Raw genomic sequence first — 21,172 nt, 5'->3', positions numbered from 1 at the left:
TTATATTCTGCACATTACTAATATGTAAAATAATAAATTATATTAATTTACCTGCTGGCAGCATCGCTTGCATAAGAGTACATAGCTGGGACTCCCTGATGTGAAGAGATTTATGAGCAACATTATTCACTTTAATTTCTTTAAAAGAATTTTCTGCTTTTATTTTACCTTTACAGAAAGTATCTGAAAAAAAATGTTGTAAATAGATGGGATTTTCAAACTATCTCTTTTGTATTTCAGCTGATGGATGCACAGACTGGTCTGTGGATTACAAAAAATATCAAGTCATGGTGGGGGAACCAGTGCGAATTAAATGTGCACTATTTTATGGCTACATCAGAGCAAACTACACTGTTGCACAAAGTGCTGGACTCAGCTTGATGTGGTATAAAAGTACAGGACCTGGAGACTTTGAAGAGCCAATTGCGTTTGATGGAATAAGAATGAGTAAAGAAGAAGATGCTATTTGGTTTAGACCAACAGTGACTGAAGATAGTGGCCATTATGCGTGCGTAATAAGGTAAGAACTATAACCTATTATATCTAAAAGTGGGAAGTAGAAGAACAGGTATTGGACCTGTTATCCAGAATGCTCGGGACCAGGAGTTTTCCAGATAACGGATCTTTCTGTAATATGAATATTCATGCCCGAAGTCTATTAGAAAATCATGCAAAAATTAAATAAACCCAAATAGGCTGGTTTTGCTTCCAATAAGGATTAAATGTATCTTAATTTGGATCAAGTACAAGATACTGTTTTATTATTAAAGAGAAAAATTATTTCATTTGTAAAAATTTTGATTATTTGGATAAAATGTAGTGTATGGGAGATGGCTTTTCCATAATTATGAGTTTTCTGGATAAAGGATTTCTGGATAATGGATCCTATACCTAAATTCATATTATACAATCTACAGGGTTGTTTTTTTTTAATTATAATACACTGCTTACTCACACACAAAAATATTTATGTACTGGATAATGGATGGATGGTAATAGATCATGGATTCCTCCCCAGGCACTACATTCTATATCTTGACTTTTGTATTTGTATGCAGAGAATCCCATTTATTTGCTGTTACCAAATCATCTTTAGTTTTTTCTCATGGGGTATTGCTAAATTGGACTGACCTTTTGTACTATTCACTCTGAAGTTGTTGTCGTTAGAAATACCTCTACTCACTTTATCAGATGCTCTAATTATTAATAGGAATCATCCTTATACATAAATGGTGATACAATGGGATAGGGATATATATATATATATATATATATATATATATATATATATATATATACTGTATAATGATGAAGGATGTCTATTTCACTTACACTTAAAAAGGATTGTACACCTTTTAGTATGATGTAAAAAAGTAACATTATGAGACTATTTGCAATAGATCTGCATTTATTTTATTATTTATTCTTTTTTAATATTACTCAGCTTTTTGTTCAGCAGCTTTCCACCGGTTAGGGTGCTAGAGTCTGAATTACCCTGGCAACCAAGCAGTGGTTTGAATGAGAGACTGGGATATGAATAGTAGAGGGCGTGAATAGAAAGATGAGTAATAAAAAGTAACAATAACAAATTGCAGCCTCACAGAGCAATGATTTTTTAGTTGCCTGGCCAGTGATTCCCATTTTGATGCTGGAAAGAAAGAAAAAAGAAAGCAGATATTTCATGAATTATTAGAAAAAAATGAAGACCAATTGCAAAGTAACTAAGAATTAGTAATTTATAGCATGCTAAAAGTTAACATATAGGTAACCCACCCCTTTAAGACAGAGGAGTGCCTTTTTTTCTATACCCCCAGAATAAATACTTAACTTATAGATTATAGTTTATTTTGTATTAAGTGGCCTATTAAAGAATCACATCAAACAGGTGTGTGCGTATATATATATATATATATATATATATATATATATATATATATATATATATATATATATATTAAATATTGTCCTTTTACATCTCTTAGCTTGTACCACCATGTGCTCGCTCAGAGAAGACCTGCCCAGCAATAATGCAGCTGTAACTTTAACAGGGAGCAAAAGACAGAACTTTATTCATTCATTGACTCGTGTGACCTAGCATGTACTATATGTGTATCCTTGGTTTATTTGTGTGCACTGTGAATTGTATGATTTAAAATGGCAATTACCCATGGCACATACTACTGAAATAGTATATTTTTATGGAAATAGTATATTTTTATGAAAATAGTTTAATTTTATGAAGCAGGGTTTTACATGTTTTTTGCTTTATGTTTTTAGAGAGACCTACATTGTTTTGAGGAATAAGATGAAAGTTATATATTCCTCCTCCAGCAGAGTTTATATACAATAGTGCGCAAAGGCAGATATTTACAGAGCAAAGGGGTGTCCCCCACCAACCTCTTTTTAAAAACATGTGCCCCATGATAATGGACAGCTCTCACCAGATCCTGCACTCCGGTTTGTGTTGTAGCCTGATAATGCGGATCCCCTCTGTGTGAGTATCCAGTGTAGTAGGCCATATTCAGACTGCCACTCATTTTAAAAAAATGGATGTGAATTCATTCCCTATAGTCAGTTTATAAGGGTCAGACGTAACTGTAGTAGAGGGGAAGAATTTGATAAACAGGTGCAAGATATGAAGGAGAGATTTTTGGAGAAGGGGTATGCTGAGGATAAATGAATGGGTGATATAGAAAAAGTTAGAAAAATAGAGAGAAAACAACTACTTGTTCCGAAAAAGAATAGAAAAAAGAAAGGAGAAAAGAAAGGTCCAAGCATAGTGACAAAATACAGTGGAGATAGTTGGAAAGTGTTTAATATTATAAAAAAAGCATTGGCACATCCTCTTAGAGGATAGAGTTTTGGGAAAAGTTTTAGATACTAGACCTAATCTAATTTTCAAAAAGGCACCAACCATTAAAGATAAAATAGCTCCCAGTCAATTGAGGCAGGTTCACAAAAAGGATTTTGTACAAAGTTTGCAAAAATTGTTTCTTCACAAAAAGAGGAATGTTCCCTTGTAGAGATTGCTCTAAATGCAATCGGGTAAAAAAAGGGAGACCTTTTCAATCCTCTAATAATCCCGAAAATTTTGAGATAAAGGATTTTTATACTTGGCACTCTAGTTATGTAGTCTTGTTCAATGTACTTGTAATCTGATTTTTATAGGAAAAACTATCCGTAAACTTAGGGGCACATTTACTATTGGTCAAAAATCGAGGGTTAATTAACCCTCGATATTTGACCGTCGAAGTAAAATCCTTCGACTTCCAATATCAAAGTCAAAGGATTTACCGCAATTCATTCGTTCAAACGATCGTAGGAAAAATCGTTTGATCGAACAATTAAATCCTTCGAATTGAACGATTAGAAGGATTTTAATTCATCGATCGAACGATTTTCCTTCGATAAAAAAATACTTAGAAAGCTTATGGGGACCTTCCCCATAGGCTAACATTGGTGCTCGGTAGGTAGGAAGTTTTTTTTAAAGATGGTCGATGGTCGAATAGTCAAACCATTTTTAGTTCAAATCGTTCGATTTGAAGTCGAAGTCGAAGGTCGAAGTAGCCAATTCGATGGTCGAAGTAACCAAAAAAAACATTTGAAATTCAACGTTTTTTTCATTCTATTCCTTCACTCGCGCTATGTATATGTGCCCCTAAAAGAATTAGGGAAGTAGTGAATAATATAAGGAGGAAAAAAAAGGGGGAAAAAGGAGAATCTGCCTATTTTTATGAACATTTTACATCTGTACAAGGATTTGAGTTTTATGGCTATAGATTGGGTATCTAAACTAAAGAGGGGAGGGGATAGGGACAAGTTATTGAGATGCAAGAAACAAGAATGGATATTTAATCTCTCTCAGCCGTGCTTCAATTGTTATCAAGAGTCCACAAGGAATGGGATTCAACTGCAGTTCATAACGTCTTTTTCTTTTTTTGGTTTTCTTTGTTTTCCATTTCTTCAATCAGTTGTTTGCCAGTCAGTTAGGGCAAGACTTAAATGAGAGAAAGTAGCAGTTATATTTAGGGACAGTCATCCCACTAACAGTAAAGACTGCCATCATGTGAATTATACCCCAATAAACCAGAACAAATGCATTATTTGAATTTGACATAGGTACTGGAAGGGTCGGGAGGCACTGGGAGAAAACCCAGTGGGTCCCAATCCTCATGGGTCACTGGACCCAAGATCACAGCCTGCCTGGGATCTGCAGGCCCCCCACCGATTGTTTTGGAGAGACTGCAAGAGGCTGAAGGGAAGAGGTGCCCAGGGGATTGTTGTTCATGCTAGAGGAGGGGTGGGCCCTTGAGGTGGTCTGTGTGTAGATGAACCGCATATCTCACCCTTCCTATGAAATTGCTGCCCTGGTCGTGCAGCTCTCTCTAGATGGTCGGCACACGTCAGGTGACGCACAGGTGTACACTAAAATAAAAGGGGTAAGATCCCCACCTGCAATATATACAGTGTTTGTGCAATTCCCTTGAGGTGGTGGCACTAGTTGGCCCTAGTCTGATACTGGGTACTAAGGCAAGTGCTCTTTGTTCTCAGGGGTGTCTGTACCCACATAAACCATCTCACTAGACTGCAGATTAAAGGGGAGTTTTGATCTTTTAGTTAAAGCTTACTGTAAATGGCAAATGGGTGACTCTTTCTGCTTTCTGTTCATGTGCTTAAGGAATTCCTGCTTTATTGATTCTTAGACCTCAGTGTGGATTTTATTCAATATTCCCTTTTAGATTCCAGCCAGGTGGGCTATGAGAGTATGTGTGTGAATGTATTTTGGTGGTGGTGTTGGTGGAGGGGGGGTAGACTCTAATAAGCCTTTTCAAGTTTTCTGCCGTTTTATTTCTTTGTATGATATTTCTATGTTTATGGCTATTTGGTATGGATTAGTCTTAATAAGGATGAGTTCAAGAGCATTTCACCTTTTGACACAGTATAATATGACATAAACTGAAACTTTTTCTCGTGGATAATTAAACTAACATTTAGCTATGATATACTGTATGCTGTCCCTTTTGTTACCATAACTAGTTGCAGGGTTCAATAACCATTAACCCATCTGTGTCTCAAGGGGACACTTCACCTATGACACTAGTACTTAAATGCAATCTTGTTGAATTAATCAAGGTTTTGTACATTTAGGCGAATGCACAATGATCCAAAACCCAGAAAGGAGAAGGATTTATTTTTTTATATAACATTTTACATGAAGCTACTTAAATTAAATCCTACCGTCAGTTCAACTTGTTAAAGGACCAGTAACTCTAACAAAGAACTGTCAGGTTAGTTACTACTACATGAAAGCACAGTTGCTGCATTTGTGAAGCAGCACATAATGTGGTGGAGGAAATCAAAACATATTTTGTTGTTATTACTGGCCCTTTCAAAATCTTTCAAAATTATTATTTAACCAGGTACATTGCAAACCAATTTCCTTTTATTGTCATCTGTACTTGAGTGTTTTACTATACTATTGTGAGGTGTCTTGTGTTTTGTTTATATCTGCCACTGTTTATTAATTTATTAAATAAGAATTCTGCTTGATTATTCTTATCACGGGGTCGGCCCCAATCATTTTTATTAACAAGAGTCAATTTGTAGTACACTATATTAATTACAGGTATGGGACTTGTTATCCAGAATGCTCGGGGCCTGGGGTTATCCGAATAAGGGATCTTTCCATAATTTGGATCATCATATCTTGTCTATTAGAATATCATGTAAACAATAAATAAACTCAGTAGGCTGGTTTTGTTTCCAATAAGGATTGATCATTTCTTAGTTGGGATCAAGTACAAGCTACTGTTTTATTATTACAGAGAAAAAGGAAATCATTGTTAAAAATTTAGATTATTTAGATAAAATGGAGTATATGGGAGACAGCCTTTCTGTAATTCTGAGCTTTCTGGAAAAATGGTTTCCAGATAATGGATCCGATATCATGTATTATATTTGAGGGACTATACTGCTAAAACAATACTAAAACAAGCAAAGAAATGACGATATTATATCTAGACATGGGGTCAAATCACCCAGTGATTATAATCACTTACCTGATACCCCAGTCCAGCGAGCAACACAGAGCGATCCTCTTCCTGCTTCTTGTGCAAGTGTGCATGTGTAGTAAAGTGAAAAAGTGAAAAACCGAACTTTAAAAGAAAAAAAGACTTTTCACTTTACTGCGCATTAGTTGGCCCCGTGGTATCGAAGAAATTTCGCTAACAGAAGCATTGGCCCAGGGTATCAGGTAAGTAGATAAAATCATTAGGGATGTTTAACTTTTGGCACCCCCGATGACTTCACATTTCCTTCTCCTTTAAGAAGTATTACCTTTAAGATTTAAAAATGAGAAATATAAAATACCTTCAGTGAATCGGGACCTAAACCACCTTAGTGTTTTTAATGTGTAACTCTTCCTTTCAGAAATAAGGCTGCAGTCCTCTCATGATTTATAGTTGGCATTCTTTTTATCCCATCAAAGAGAGTAGCTACTTGTAGGGATGTAGCGAACTGTTCGCCGGCGAACTTCGACCGTTCGCGTCCGCCGAATGTTCGCGAACGTCGCGCGACGTTCGCATTTTGAGTTTGCGTTCGATTCGAATACAAATCGTTCGACCATTCGACCATTCGAATTCCTTCGACCGCTAAAAATCGAACGATTTCCATTAGTTCGAACGATTGTAAGCATTCGATCGAATGAAAAGCATTCGATCGAATGCTTCGATCGTTCGATCGAACGATTAAAATCCTTCGATCGTTCGAATTGAACGATTTTAGCGGGTGTTCGAAGTTCGCGAACTGTTCGCGAACGTTCGCATATTTTGCCGGTGTTCGCGAACGGCGTTCGCGAACACCAAATCTGCAGTTCGCTACATCCCTAGCTACTTGCTTATGACTGTAGAATTTCAGATTACTAAACAGATTGATTTAGTTAAGAAAGACAGAGGGAACAATGCCATGGCTAGGGATGTAGCGAACTGCCGATTTGGTGTTCGCGAACGCCGTTCGCGAACACCGGCAAAAAATGCGAACGTTCGCGAACAGTTCGCGAACTTCGAACACCCGATAAAATCGTTCGATTCGAACGACAGAAGGATTTTAATCGTTCGATCGAACGATTTTCATTCGAATCGAACGATCGAATGCTTTTCATTCGATCGAATGCTTACAATCGTTCGAACAAATGGAAATCGTTCGATTTTTAGCGGTCGAAGGAATTCGAATGGTCGAATGGTCGAACGATTTGTATTCGAATCGAACGCGAACTCAAAATGCGAACGTCGCGCGACGTTCGCGAACATTCGGCGGACGCGAACGGTCGAAGTTCGCCGGCGAACAGTTCGCTATATCCCTAGCCATTGCACCTATGAAAGCTTTATTTTATTTTTATTTTATGTTACAGAAAGATCCTGTGTCTGAAAACCCCCAGGTCCCGAGCATTCTAGATAACAGGTCCCATAACTGTACCTGCAAACAAATCTTCTATCTGGCACTTCTATTCTGCATTTGTAAATCACAGGATTAAATGCAAATTTTGTTTTTTTTTCATGTAATTTCTCAGCTCCTTATTATCTGTGTAAATATGCCTGCTACCACTTGAGCTGCATTTAGGTATGTTAAAGGCGTTTTAAAGTCATTTTCCATTTTATCTTTTAACAAAGCCTATTTTTGTCTCTGTTCTAGAGCAGATATAAAAGATACTTGTGTAACAGGCAAGCATAAAAGCAATTTCATAGTTTTCTTGAAATGCCTTCTAAGACTGATTTGCAGTCCAACTATCCAGTGTGGAACAGAGGAGACCCGTGGCCTTCCAGAGACCTTTCAGTTGATGGGAAACTCCTTAGCAAGCCATGTCTTATTTCATTAAATTGCGAGGGGGGATAACAATGCATTCCCTTTGTATTTTCTCTCTGCCTTGTCTGGGCTTGGAACAAAGATTTCATTTGTATGGTTTTCTTTTCTTTTAATGAAGGCTATACAAAGCCCATTGAAGAATGTGAGAATGTAGATCCTGTTCCTATTCTATGTATCTAGTCTAATAAATATCTACCATATTAGTTCAATGTGTTAAAGGACTGGTAACACCCACAACAATCTAAATCACATGGCTGTTATAACTAGGGATACACCTAGAATACACCTAGAAATTTCAAATTTGATTGCATTACCACATTCAAGGGAAACAAGTATGGGACCTTTTATCCAGAATGCTCAAGTCCTGTGGTTTAATGGTAACATATCTTTCTGTAATTTGGATGTTCATAACTTAAGTCAACTATAAATCATGTAAACATTAAATGAACCCAATAAGCTGGTTTTGCACCCAATAAGGATCCATTATATCTTAATTGGGATCGGCACAAGGTACTGTTTTATTATTAAAGAGAAAAAGGAAAGTATTTTTATATATATATACTTTGAATTAGATAGGGTGAATTTATTTATAAGGATGACAGCAATTTGTGATCTATAAATTATATAGATTTTATACTGTTAAATGGCCAATCAATCATTGTAGCTTGTAACAAAATAGACATAATTCAGTGATTTGTGGTTAGCTGTGCATCATACACTTGCTATTAATCAATATATATCATATAATACAACCCCATGATCTTTCTGTGAGATGCACTGTAAATCACAATTCTTAGCTGACCCCTCCAAAGAGAAGAACCAGAATACCTAGGCACACAGAACACTGCATAATGTGATTAGGGTAGCAAATTAAATTATAGGGAACACTGAACTAAGAACACATTGCTGTACATAAAATCACTAGTAGCATTCAAAATTAAGTTCATGACATTTTGGGGAAATCTGAAGTATAAATATATATGTAAAAGAAGGGTTTAATCAGAGTTAGAAAGGAATGTGACTCATCAATGATGACAGCAATAATTGTAAGCTTAAGGACAAGTTAATATTACAAGTGATGTCAAGGGTACATATTGTCTGCATGGCTGCTCTGAGTGCTAGCCAGAAGCTTATTCATACAAATGTTATTTGAACATCTAGGGGCAGATTTATCAAGGGTCGAATTTCGAAGTTGAAAATACTTATTCGACCATTGAATTTAAATACCTTGAATTTGAAAATCGAATTCGATGTTTCTTCAGCGAATTTGGCAATTGTTCTATCAAATTAAAATCGTTAGATCGAACGATTAAATCCTTGGAATCGAACGATTCAAAGTATTTCATCGATCGATCGAACGATTTTAATTCGATGTGTAAAGACTTGGAAAAAGTTTGTAGAAGGCCCCCATGGGTTAACATAGCAATTCGGCAAGTTTAATTTGGCGAAGTATTGAAGTCAAAGTTTTTTTTAAAGATACAGTACTTCGATTATCGAATGGTCGAATATTCGAACTATTTTTACTTTGAATCGAATTCGAAGTAAATTCGAAGTCGTAGTATCCTATTCGATGGTCGAACTATCCGAAAAATCGAATTTCGAATTTTTTTACTTCGAAAATTCCCTCGAATTCACTTCGACCCTTGATCTGCCCCCTAAAGTTCATAATTCTGACAAGTGCAGGGGAACAGTTCAGTGTATTTACTGTCTTTGGGGGTTTTATCAGCATTTTGCCTAGACTCCATATGACATGGGGGCACAGGTCAAATGCAACCTACTGTTTACTTAAAAACTGAAATCATTTTGAAACGGATATGCACACATAGAAGATTATGCAGTCAGGGAGTTAACCCCTTTTATTGTGCTACCAGAAAAATCAACTTTTCGGGGGGGGGAAACCTCCCTTCATCAATAAAGACAGAACGCCATGGGGATTGAACCAGGAACTGGGAACAACAGGGCCATGACACTAAGTATGGAACTGGAAGATTGTGTTATGGATTATGGGTAGTTTCCCAGGTTACTGTGAGGATGGGTGGAGACATGAAGGTTTAAGGAGGAAGGAAGTGAAGGATGTGTTCTCTTTTACTATGAACAGGGCAAGCAGGGTAGTACTGTTGGACAGTGATATTAAGGTAGTGTCGGTGGGGGGGGAGTTGGTGATAATGGTATCAAGCATAGGGCATAACAGGGGTAGGCCTGAGGCCAAAGTGATGGAAGAGGCATGAGATATAGAGGAAAGCCGCGCCTAGGAGGGTCAGCTCTTGTATACAATTGTTTTGCATTCTACAGCGGCTATCAGATCTTACAAGAAATGTAATGGTTAAATATTACATAAATGTAATTGTTTACATTGCTCTACCCTTAATTGCTGTTATTTATGTAAATTTGTATATAAACAAGCTCGGCCTTTTTCACCCAAAATATCTAATGTGATTTAGTATGTTATCTTAAGGAAGGGGGGAGGAGCTTGGTGTTATTGGGAGGGGCCCATCAGACTGACTCTGCCCCTGTCGTGTAGTTTTTTGAGTGTATTTTAGAAGTTATGTTAACACTGTTAGCCCTGAGTCAATTAGGCTGAGAGAGAAACATGGGGTTAATGTCAATCATTCTTATGTCAAACCATGGAATACGTTTTATGATTTTTTGTTGGAAAACAACAGACAGAGACTGTTCTAGTGCATGTTACTTAATCCTTAGCAATGTGATGTCATGTTTGACCTGTAACCCTGTGTGATTCTCTTCTTCCTCTTCCTGTGTATGCTCTCTATGAAAAGTCCCTGTTGTAGACATGTTCTGCTGAGTTCTATAAAGCAACCAAGTTACTGTCCACACACAGAAGTTCATGTGTCTGTCCTCACTTACAGAGAAGCTGCACATGCAGTTCAGATCAGCTCTCTGCTAACATTTTTACCTTTTTAGAGGAGCAGTTCAGTGTAGGAATAAAAATTTGATAAATGGATAGACTGTGCAGAATGAAATATGTTTCTAATATAAAATGTAATCTGTAAAGGCTGTAGTGACTAAGATAATAGCTAGAACCTAACTTCCTGCTTTTCAGCTCTGTAACTTTTTTAGTTAGTCTGTGACTTTAAGAAAGGCCACATGAGACATAACTGTTCAGTGAGTTTGCTTTTGATCCTTAATAGTGATGGACAAATTTGCGAAACAGCGAAAAATTAGCGAAACGGTGCCGGCGAAATTTTTTTTTGACGCGGGCAAATTTTTTCGGGTGAATTTCGCGGGTGTTTCGCAAATTTATTCGCTGGCGGTGAATCGCGCAAATTCGCTGCGAATTCGCCCATCACTAATCCTTAACATACAGGTCGGATTCAAAAGCAAACAGTTATGACCCATGTGGCCCCCCTGATGTCACTGATTGGTTAATGGCTAGTAACCAATAAGAGAGCTGCAAGCAGGAAGTAATGTTCTGGCAATTATGTTAGACATCTTTGCCCTCCATATAACATTGTTGGCTAACTATATTGAAAACATTTTCTATTTTGTACAGGCTATCAATTTACTCAGTTTTTATTTTTACACTAAACTATTCCTTTAATTTGCCATATATAGATGTGTATGAGGAAGAGAAAGTAAATATGTATATTGGTCTGGAATGGGTTAAACATTCTATAGAATGTACAAACCTCATCAAATATATCTGCAGCATTTCCTTGCATAAATCCGCTGTATAAATGAGTCTGCTAATTAATGAATCCTCTAACGCTACGGAGATACCATAAACTCCTCTAACATTTCTGTGATACATTAGGTTTTCCTCAACAACAGAGGTTTAATGCTTGTCATATAACCGAGAGTTTGCTATAAAAAGTAGTCATTATATTATCTATTATTATTACGGCTAGCTTTAATGAACACCTCACTCATGAGCTTGAAATTGCAAGATGCCTTTTTCAAGCCCTTCGAAGGCAAGCTTTTGTTCTGATAAATACGGTATGCAGGAAATCTAATGCCGGCAAATTAGATCAGGAAGGGAATGGGTAACCTGGGCCTTTTTAAGTTTGACATAATGCATCTCAAACCACTTAGCTAGTTTTAAAAATTGTTTATTAATGAGAAAGTTTATGACATGTTTTTGTGGGTTAATAAATTAACACCAAGTGATATGAACATCATGTGCCTCTGCTAAGGCTTTTTTTACTATGCAAATGAAATTATTTTCTCTGAAATAATACATACTGAAAGAGCTGTTGTGCCTTCAATAAATAAGAATCCCATATTACTGCTACAGTATTTAGTGTAGGTTATATTTTAAATTAGCTAAAGTATGTAGCTACTTGCAAACTGCTGTCACTTATTATAATTGGAAAAAAAAAAGAATATAAATATAAAAAGAATATAAAACCAGTAGACAGATGGAGAAGTAATGTAAATAACTAGGCAGTAGGCATTACCAGCGTGACATAGGGACCAATTGAATAACATTTGGTTACATTTTCTGCAAGTGCTAATGCATGAAATTGCTAGGTAATATCAGTGAAATAATAACTCACCAGTCACTAAACTTTTTGGGCTGTTCAAATCACTTTGAAATTTACATTAATTGCAGCCTGCAAGAATGACAACTAAGAAAAGAGAGGAGGGCTCTTGTATACTATAATTCCAATAGTAAAATGTTAGTGTAACCCATTTTTGGCCACCCCCCTCGTGCCAAGGTTGTACATCACATCATTCTTACCGATGCTGGTCCTGAGTCCCCTTTGCTAAGTGAAAGGTACTGGGAAACTCCTCTCTGGCAGTGCCTCCACCTAATGGGATCTGGGAATAAATCTGCGGTTGGCCCTTAGGAAAAACATTCACTTACACTCTTGTACGGTGTAACAAATAACTTTTTATAACATTAAAGGTCAAGTAAACACATTTACATTTCTCATTACCCATCCCCTGGGAAATATATACAGTCCTAGATCCTGGCCCTCCTTGTCAGGCAAAGTCCCGTAACTCCTTTGGCAGACAAGAGTCTTAATTCCCTTTCCCCAAAGAGTACAATGTCCCAGGTAGTGTTACCTGTCCCAGTACTTTTGCAACGGGACAAAGTGTTGCTCCCACGTGGCAGGCACACAAAAAGCCTGTTTCTCCAAACAGGAGATCACTGGATCCTTATCCTTTCCTACCACTTCCCTTAGGTAACACTCACCCCGAAGGAGTCACACAGATGGGTAGTCTCACACAGAGCTGACAGGCATCCACAGCGATGAAGATTCTTTATAGTCTCCAGACTCTCCCAGTCAAGCACATAACAAGGCTTGAATCCTTCAGGTATTTGCTCCCAACGCTATATCGTGAGCTCTCCCAACATCCATTACTGAACTGCAGCTCTCAACACTCTCCATAGTGTGAACAGAAAATCTGGCAATCCAAACTCTAAACCTTCTTGGTTGAGCTTTCAGGCACTGGAGGGTCCTGCCCAGCCTTGGCAGGCCTATTGAACTCCCTTTTAGCCTACATTTTGCCATATAGAATTCACTATCCCCACAGTGAAACAAGGTTCAGCAGCAAGACAACAACAAAACTGTAAAACTGTAATTGCTGTGAGCACATGGCATTCTCCTTTTATATTGGTGCACCGATTTTAGCAAGCTTTTTCTATGATAAATTAGGTCCAACCGGCTATTCGGAGTTGGTCAGACATTTTTAATAGAAATAGTGAGATAAATTCAGACTTTAACCCCCTAATTGTGTGACTATAAATTTGCGAAACCTGCAAATATTTTTCCTGCCACCAAAGTTGTGGTGTAACTCTAGCACAGAGTGTGTGCACAAATATTTGCAGATTGTGATAATGCCATATTTAAACATCATCCAAGGACAATCACAGTGCAAATAAAAATTCACAATTATATTTGCACATTAAATACAATAAAACTTGTCCAGCTTTATCAATATAAATACACACAGGGCAAATGTGTTCACTGTTGAAATCATTTTCCACTGAGCCCCACAGTGCAATTTTAAGACCGTGTTTTCCCTATTATTTTAACGTGAGTTGCACTGGGCCCCACAGCAAATTCAAGTTTAGATCCCAAAACTTTGTCAAGTTGACCAATTCTACCTAAATATATTTAAGTTGCCCATTAATTGTGGCCTTACTGGGCCCCCTTACACTCCTGGGCCCCCCTGCAACTGCAGGGTCTTCTTCCTCTCTGGTAGTTGGTAGTTGGACTTACCACCATGGCCATGGAGATGGGAATTGCAGAGTTTTGCTAAAAAAAAACATGTTCCAGAATCAAGTCAAGTGAATTACCCCCAAATGCACATTAATATTTTGAAGAGTAGTTTTATTTTAGTGTCAGTATCACTAAATAATCAAATTGTGCAAAAGGATAGCACTCGACAGGGTTTATTGTGGGATACCGCTAAACAAATCACTCTTTATTTTTTACTAAGCCCTGTTGAGTGCTATACTATACTTTATTATTACAGAGAAAAATATATTGATTTCTAAAAATGGATTATTCAATTAAAATGGCTCTGTGGGAGATGGCCTTCCCGTCCGCTAATAATCATTTAAACATCAATAAAACCAAAAAGTATCGTTTTGGCACCAATATGGATTCACGCAGCTTAGTTACCATCAAATACAAGGTGTTGTTTTATTATTACAGATAAAAAGGAAATCATTTTTTAAAATTAATATTGTTTGCTTAATATGGACTCTATGGGAGATGGCTTTCCCCTAACTCAAAGTTTTCTGCATAATGGGTTTCTGGATAAGGAATCCAAAACACGCACACATATTTATGTACAGTTATGAGACCTGTTATCCAGAATGCTCGGGATCTGAGGTTTTCTGGAAAACTGATGTTTCCATAATCTGGATCTACATACCTTACGTCTACTAGAGAATAATGTAAACATTAAATAAACCCGATAGGCTGATTTTGCTTCATATAAGGAGTAATTATATCTTAGTTGGGGGCCAAGTACAAGGTAATCATTTTTAAAAATTTGGATTATTTTGGTAAAATGGGAGACTTTCCATAATTCAGAGCTTTCTGAATAACAGATCCCATACCTGTATATGTTTATATGCTTTACTAAAACAGATAATGCATACCACATAGCTCTGTTGAAAGGATCAGATCTAGATTTCTGATTACCAGTCTCTTATATATTTAGGATGTTATTGCACAGAATGAAAGGATGGTCGAAATGAAAACAAAAATGGATTCCTACTGTACATATCACATATTCCAAGAAACCATAAAGACTTAATTTTTGTATTAATGCGTGAACCATGGCCACTTTAAAATACATCAATCATAACGTATGTACTTAAGTAGCTTAGTTAAGTACATTCAGCTTTTCTTATAAGAATCGATTGGAATACAGTACATTATGTTCTATGCTATATTACAATGATTGCACCAGATCCATTCTGGATTAACTTTACAGGTATTTTTTCTTTTGCCTTATCAGTGTTTTTTAGCTGTGTAAAATGCAGCACTGTAGTTTCTGCTCTACTATGCTCACCGATAAGCTGCTCTCTGTTATTTGGTTGTTATCTTGTTCCTCTGCTTGATCGACCTAAAGTGGCACATAAATATCATTCCTTGTGGACAAAGTCTGTTGTACCTGCTGCTATGTCCTTATAAAATGAAAGTCACTTTAGACTTGCCACCAGGGGACTGTAGAACAGAAAATGGTTACATAAAGTTTAAGGCAACTGACGATCTTAAATGTTAAAATTGGATTTTAAAACCGTAAAACTAAAGTGAACTTTATTATACAGAACTTCAAAAGCAATGGGAGTTTACCCAAGGTTCCTGTATAAAACCTTAACCTTATTTTACCTGATAATGGGTTTTTATAGCACAAAAATGCCTGAACTGAAGGTACAGGCAGGACAAAACTAATAACATAAGAGTTATAATTTTCCAAATAATTCTGAAGAATTCATATGTTAAAGTTCAACATTTTGGAGCACATTTATCGTTGACTACCTTTTTTTTTTTTATTGTTACTGCTCTTAAAAAAGAAGACTGATTTATAAATCATTTTTCCTGCTGTAATCAATTCATAGGACTGACTGAATAAATCATGTTCTATAGTTCAGTGCTGCCAATGAACTGTAATGCCTGATAGAAAAGCAATGGCTTTGACTTTACAAAGCAGTTGACCAAATTCAGATGATATGACACATATTAATAAGGGTAAAAAAAAAAATTTCAAGTTTCAATATATGAATTTTCATTAACAGGTCCCTCATCTTCCAATGTACTCATTTCACCTTACCTGTTGCAATCACACATTTATTTAATTTGACTTTGTGCCACTGGGAATTCTGTTCATGTTAGCTGGCTATTTTAAATCAACTAATTAGTGATGGGCGAATTTACTCGGCAGGCGTGAATTTGCGAAACCGGCGGATTTGCACCGGCTTCAAAAACGAGACGCCGGCACCGTTTCGCAAGTTTTTCGCAGTTTTGCGAATTTCGCGGGAAATTCGCAAATTTTTCGGCAAAGCAAAACTCCACAAATTGCCCATCACTACAGCTAATAAATTAATTAAGATGAAACAGGTTTATTCTTACTTATATAATCACATTCTTTCTCCACTGTTTGACATGTACAATATAAACGCATTGGGGGTCATTTATCAACACTGGGCAAATTTGCCCAGGTGCAGTTACCTATAGCAACCAATCAGTGATTAGATTTTTAATGCCACCTGCAAGTAGAACAATGAATGCAGCAATCTGATTGGTTGCCATGGGTTACTGCCCATGGGCAAATTTGTCCAGTGTTGATAAATGACCCCCACTGTGAGCACCACATGCATCAGTGAAGTGACTGTTTTCTTTTTTTATATTTTATATTGCTAAACCGGTACAAGTACGGGACTTGTTATGCAGAATGTATGGGACCTGGGGTTTTCCCAGATAATGGGTCTTTTCGTATGAATCCTCATATTTTAGTTGGGATCAAGTATAAGCTACTGTTTTATTATTACAGAAAAAAATCAAAACATTTGAATAATTTGATTATAATTAAGTCTATGGGGTATGATCTTCCTGTAAGTTAGAGCTCTCTGGGTACCAGGTTTTCAAATAATACATGTATTCGTAAAAAATATATATATATATATATATATATATATATATATATATATATATATATATATATATATATATACATACATGTATTCGTTAAAAAAAATGTAAATGTAAAAAATGCCTCCTGTTCATTTTCTAAATAACAGTTTATTATTATTTCCTAATATCTTGCAATTGCAGAAGCAACTTAAATGCTTTATTACAGAGATGTTTCTTTTCTACTATTATTTGCTTTGCAAGTACCTATTCTCTTGCACCTGTTGTTGCATTTTCCTCAGCACATGCATTCTGTTTATGTGCGAAATCCTACTTATTCTCACGCACCTCACTGTTGTCTTGACGGTTCTACATTGTGCATCACAGTAGATAATAACCTCTGATTCTTGACAGCAGTAAGGCAAAGAAAATCTACATATCGATGGGGAAGAAAGAATCCATACACTTTAGAATGATAAGCTGCTGCGTATAATAGACTTTGTGTTCATATTTGTGAATATCTCTCCTGTAACTTATAGTAATGCAATACACTCATAACAATCTGGAAAACTGAAAGGAGAATAAGAAACTGCCAGTGTCTATCAGTGACTGACATTGTCCAGAGAACGATTGGATCAGCTGTGCCATACAAATAAGGAACAAGTCATAAATGTATGTGTTATAAATACTGTTTACATTTAAAGATCTCAACAAATGTTTATTGTATTAAGTTGCAGCAAACTTCTTAGCCTTCAGGTAAGCATAGTGAGCAGTAAATGGGATTTAGATGATACTATGATGAGAGGTAATGCACTTTTAATTCTTTTGTGGTTTCTGTTCTCATGTATTCCATTTACAGGCATGATATCCCTTGTATAAAGTTGACTTGAAATATTTTAGTTTGGTTTAAATAGTACCGCATTAGGGGCACAACAAAAGAGGTTTTGCTTTTCCATTGAGATGGCTGTGCAAAGTATTTGCTGGTTAAATTAATTGCCAGCTTATAAGGTTCCAGTGATGGCTATTTGTTGAGATTTATATGTGTTCTGAGTACACTTATACAAATTAGTGCAAGGATTGCAATAAACAGAGCAAACAATAACCCCCCATAACTTGTGTGAATCTCCAAATCTTTATGCGTGACTTTTTTTTCCACCCACTCTTTCCCCTGGTGGCCCAGAACCTGAGTATCAAGTTCTTAATTTTTCTTATTATTTCTCATCTTAATAATTAAAGATGATCAAGAACACATATGAGTGAGACTCGGGAATAGCGTGGCAATAATTTATCAGTTTGGAGACCACAGATGCAGCAACCTGATTGGTCAAGTTACATAATAATCAATTAATTGACCAATCAGGTTTCTGACAAACTGCTTTCCCACTGAGAAGACTTATGTGTATGTAAAAGGCACTCTAATTCATGTTATTATTACAAAATTACACATATGTATATACATACACACTCATGTATATTTTACAGGGTTTTCTTTTTCTTTGTTGCTGAATTGAAAACTACTGTATCCCAAAGAGAATCTTTAGTGATGCCTCACTTCCTTGAGAAATTGGCAATAACATCAGCTATGGATGCAACATTTAGAATAAATAAAACATTAACAAGGTTGCAATCTTGCCATCTGCAGAACCAGAAATAAAACCAGAGGCTCAGAAAAATAACTTGATTATAGGCTAACGGTAGAGAAGACAAAGTTCTGTAAAAAGCCATTGACAGCTGAGTGCATGTGTGTAATCCACAGAATATAATTTAGTAAGGAAAGGTTATAATTTCCTTTGGTAAGTGGACCAGCAGAACAAGAGTTGAGATCACTAACATTTAGAAGATAAACATTCAGTGTGCAAATAATTATTCTTTTGTTTGGATAGCCTTATTCTTGAGCTTGATTAGGGGAAACTAGGGCAAAATGAAGGCAAAATGGGTAGCATACATTTCCTGTTATTAAATGTATAATGGAAGCAGCTGTTTCCATGCTCAGTTGTTTGCAGATATTTAACTCCAAGCAATTTATTATTAATAGAAAAGTTTGACCTGTCAGGGAACTGGAAAGAGAAGGTCCACTGTAGCTAAAATGTAAAATTAATGTGAATCTTCAGGAACCGATGACTCCTGAGATCTTATCCTTTCTAGATGATGGTGTTTCTGAAAGTTGAGAGATAGCAAGGATGGCTGCTCACTACCACGGTTCCATTAGATATTGTCCTTTTTTTCATTCTGAAACATATCAGCTTGCTGATTGAGGACATCCAAGGTTAGATTCTATCGTTTTACTTATTAGCATATATGTACTTGTATATAAAACCGTTTTTAAAGTAATGTAAAGTGTTTCACAGATATAAATACAATAGCCAGAAAAGAAAAGCTACATGTCACTACATGTGTGCAGAAACATGGTTTTGCAAGCCCTGATCACTCCTTGCATCATATATTTGAAAGTTCTAACTGCTAGGTCTTCTCAGAAACCATTTTTACAAATCTACATATCCTGTTGTTTGCAGATGTCTTTTATCCATGAAAGCAGTTCTGGTAGTGCTCACTAGAAGCAGATAAAAAGTGCAACAATTACTGTAAAAAGTGGGGGGCCCCCAACCTTTTTTACCCATGAGCCACTTTCAAATATAAAAAGAGTTGGGGAGCATCACAAGCATGAAAAAAGTTACTGGGGTGTCAAATAATTGCCATGATTGGCTCTTTGAAGCCCTTATGTGGACACGCAGTCTACAAGAGGCTCTGTTTGGTAGTAGACCTAGTACTAGTACCAAGTAGGAATTCAAAAATAAGCACCTGCTTTGAGGCCACTGAGAGTAGCATTCAATGGGTTGATTAGAAACATGTTGATCACAAGGCACTGGTTGGGGATCACTGTTCCATAGTAGGTGGAATATGGGACAATTGCTTTGTTAAAACCATAGTAATTAAACATGGGTGGTAGATACCAAATTAATGAGCTTGATTTTGACAGATAAGATACATCTTATATAATATGTTACATACACATACTTATCTTTGGAATTTCTACTGTGAAATCCAACACTTTCTGTGGGCTACCGTCATAAATCTACATTGTCTATTGGCTTATAAACTTCTTGGTTTCTGATTTAGAAATTTGCAATGCTGATGACTGGTAATCTACTAGCAGAATCATACCCCTTTCTGAAAAGACATGTTTGACATGTACTTTATTCAGCTGATGTGAACTTGAGTAATTATGAAAGGCACTGACACAATAAGTAGTGCACAAAATGTCACACAGAGAGATTAATAGTTGCCACTTCTAGGTAGTTACAGATAGGCTTCTCTGTTTTATGTGGGTTGTTTTCTGTATTATATTTCATGAGTAATTATGAAAATATCCTCTATGCCCTTATGAAGTTGAATAAGTTGGGCTACCAGTTGGTTTGTGAATTCTGATGAGCTGATTGTACTTCTGTGCAATATTTTTATTTTAATTAACTTTCATCATTGATTTTACTGTATGGAAGTCTGCCCCTCTCTCTCTTTAATTTTGATTGATTGTTATCAGAAATTATGAAACCTACTTACAGTATAGAACCTGCAACAAGTCATGGCTTATAAACTGCTACTCCTACCACTAAGCTAAACTCCCATATGGCGTAAGACTAAAAAAAGGAAAAAAATATAGTTGATCCCTCTGTATTCATCTGTTGTTTCCTTTGAGTTCAGGAATTTTCTCTGTTAAAAAATGATGTGTACAGTATACACACTGTATAATTACAGTGAACAACATCTTGGTATGGGGGGCACAGGTCAGTTTCCAACCAGGGCAAAGTATTCATATTTTCTTATCCTGTATTTTTTCTTTCCACACTCCAAACACATACAGGTAGCTCAGTATTACATATGATAGGGGCCATGTAAACTCCAATGGAGAATGGTTATTATGCACCATCTCTATAAAGCACTTAATAATACAGGTATGTACTCGATAAAGAATAATGTCAGACATGATCCAGTATAAGTTTTATATAATGGTTCTTACTTCAAACTGTTATTATTTAATGTAATGAAAAATAAATGTATAAAAAAATGTCCTTTGACTGCAATATATCTGCATACACAAATCAGTTTATGTTTTAAACCAGTGCTGTCCAACTTCTGTGGGACAGAGGGACAGATTTTTTCTGGCCTACATGGGGGAGAGCCAATAATGGCCAGTGTTGACCACTACCTTTTTTTAAGCCACACCCACTTTAAACTACACTCATGTTACCACAAGACCATAC

At 36.4% G+C, this 21,172-nt stretch overlaps 1 protein-coding gene across 1 annotated transcript in view; it reads left to right on the top strand.

Annotated features, from left to right (window-relative positions):
• LOC108707447 (interleukin-1 receptor accessory protein-like 1) overlaps positions 1–21,172 on the top strand; it is a 745,402-nt gene that overhangs the window by 415,878 nt on the left and 308,352 nt on the right. Inside the window, exon 3 of the mRNA XM_041581751.1 lies at positions 241–520. Coding sequence (XP_041437685.1) covers positions 241–520 — 280 coding nt within the window. The remainder of the gene's footprint in view (positions 1–240; positions 521–21,172) is intronic.

This window comes from Xenopus laevis, chromosome 2L (assembly GCF_017654675.1).
Source record: "Xenopus laevis strain J_2021 chromosome 2L, Xenopus_laevis_v10.1, whole genome shotgun sequence".
Taxonomy (NCBI): domain Eukaryota; kingdom Metazoa; phylum Chordata; class Amphibia; order Anura; family Pipidae; genus Xenopus; species Xenopus laevis.
Note: the sequence above shows the minus strand (reverse complement) of the source record. Positions and strands in the feature narration are given on the sequence as shown.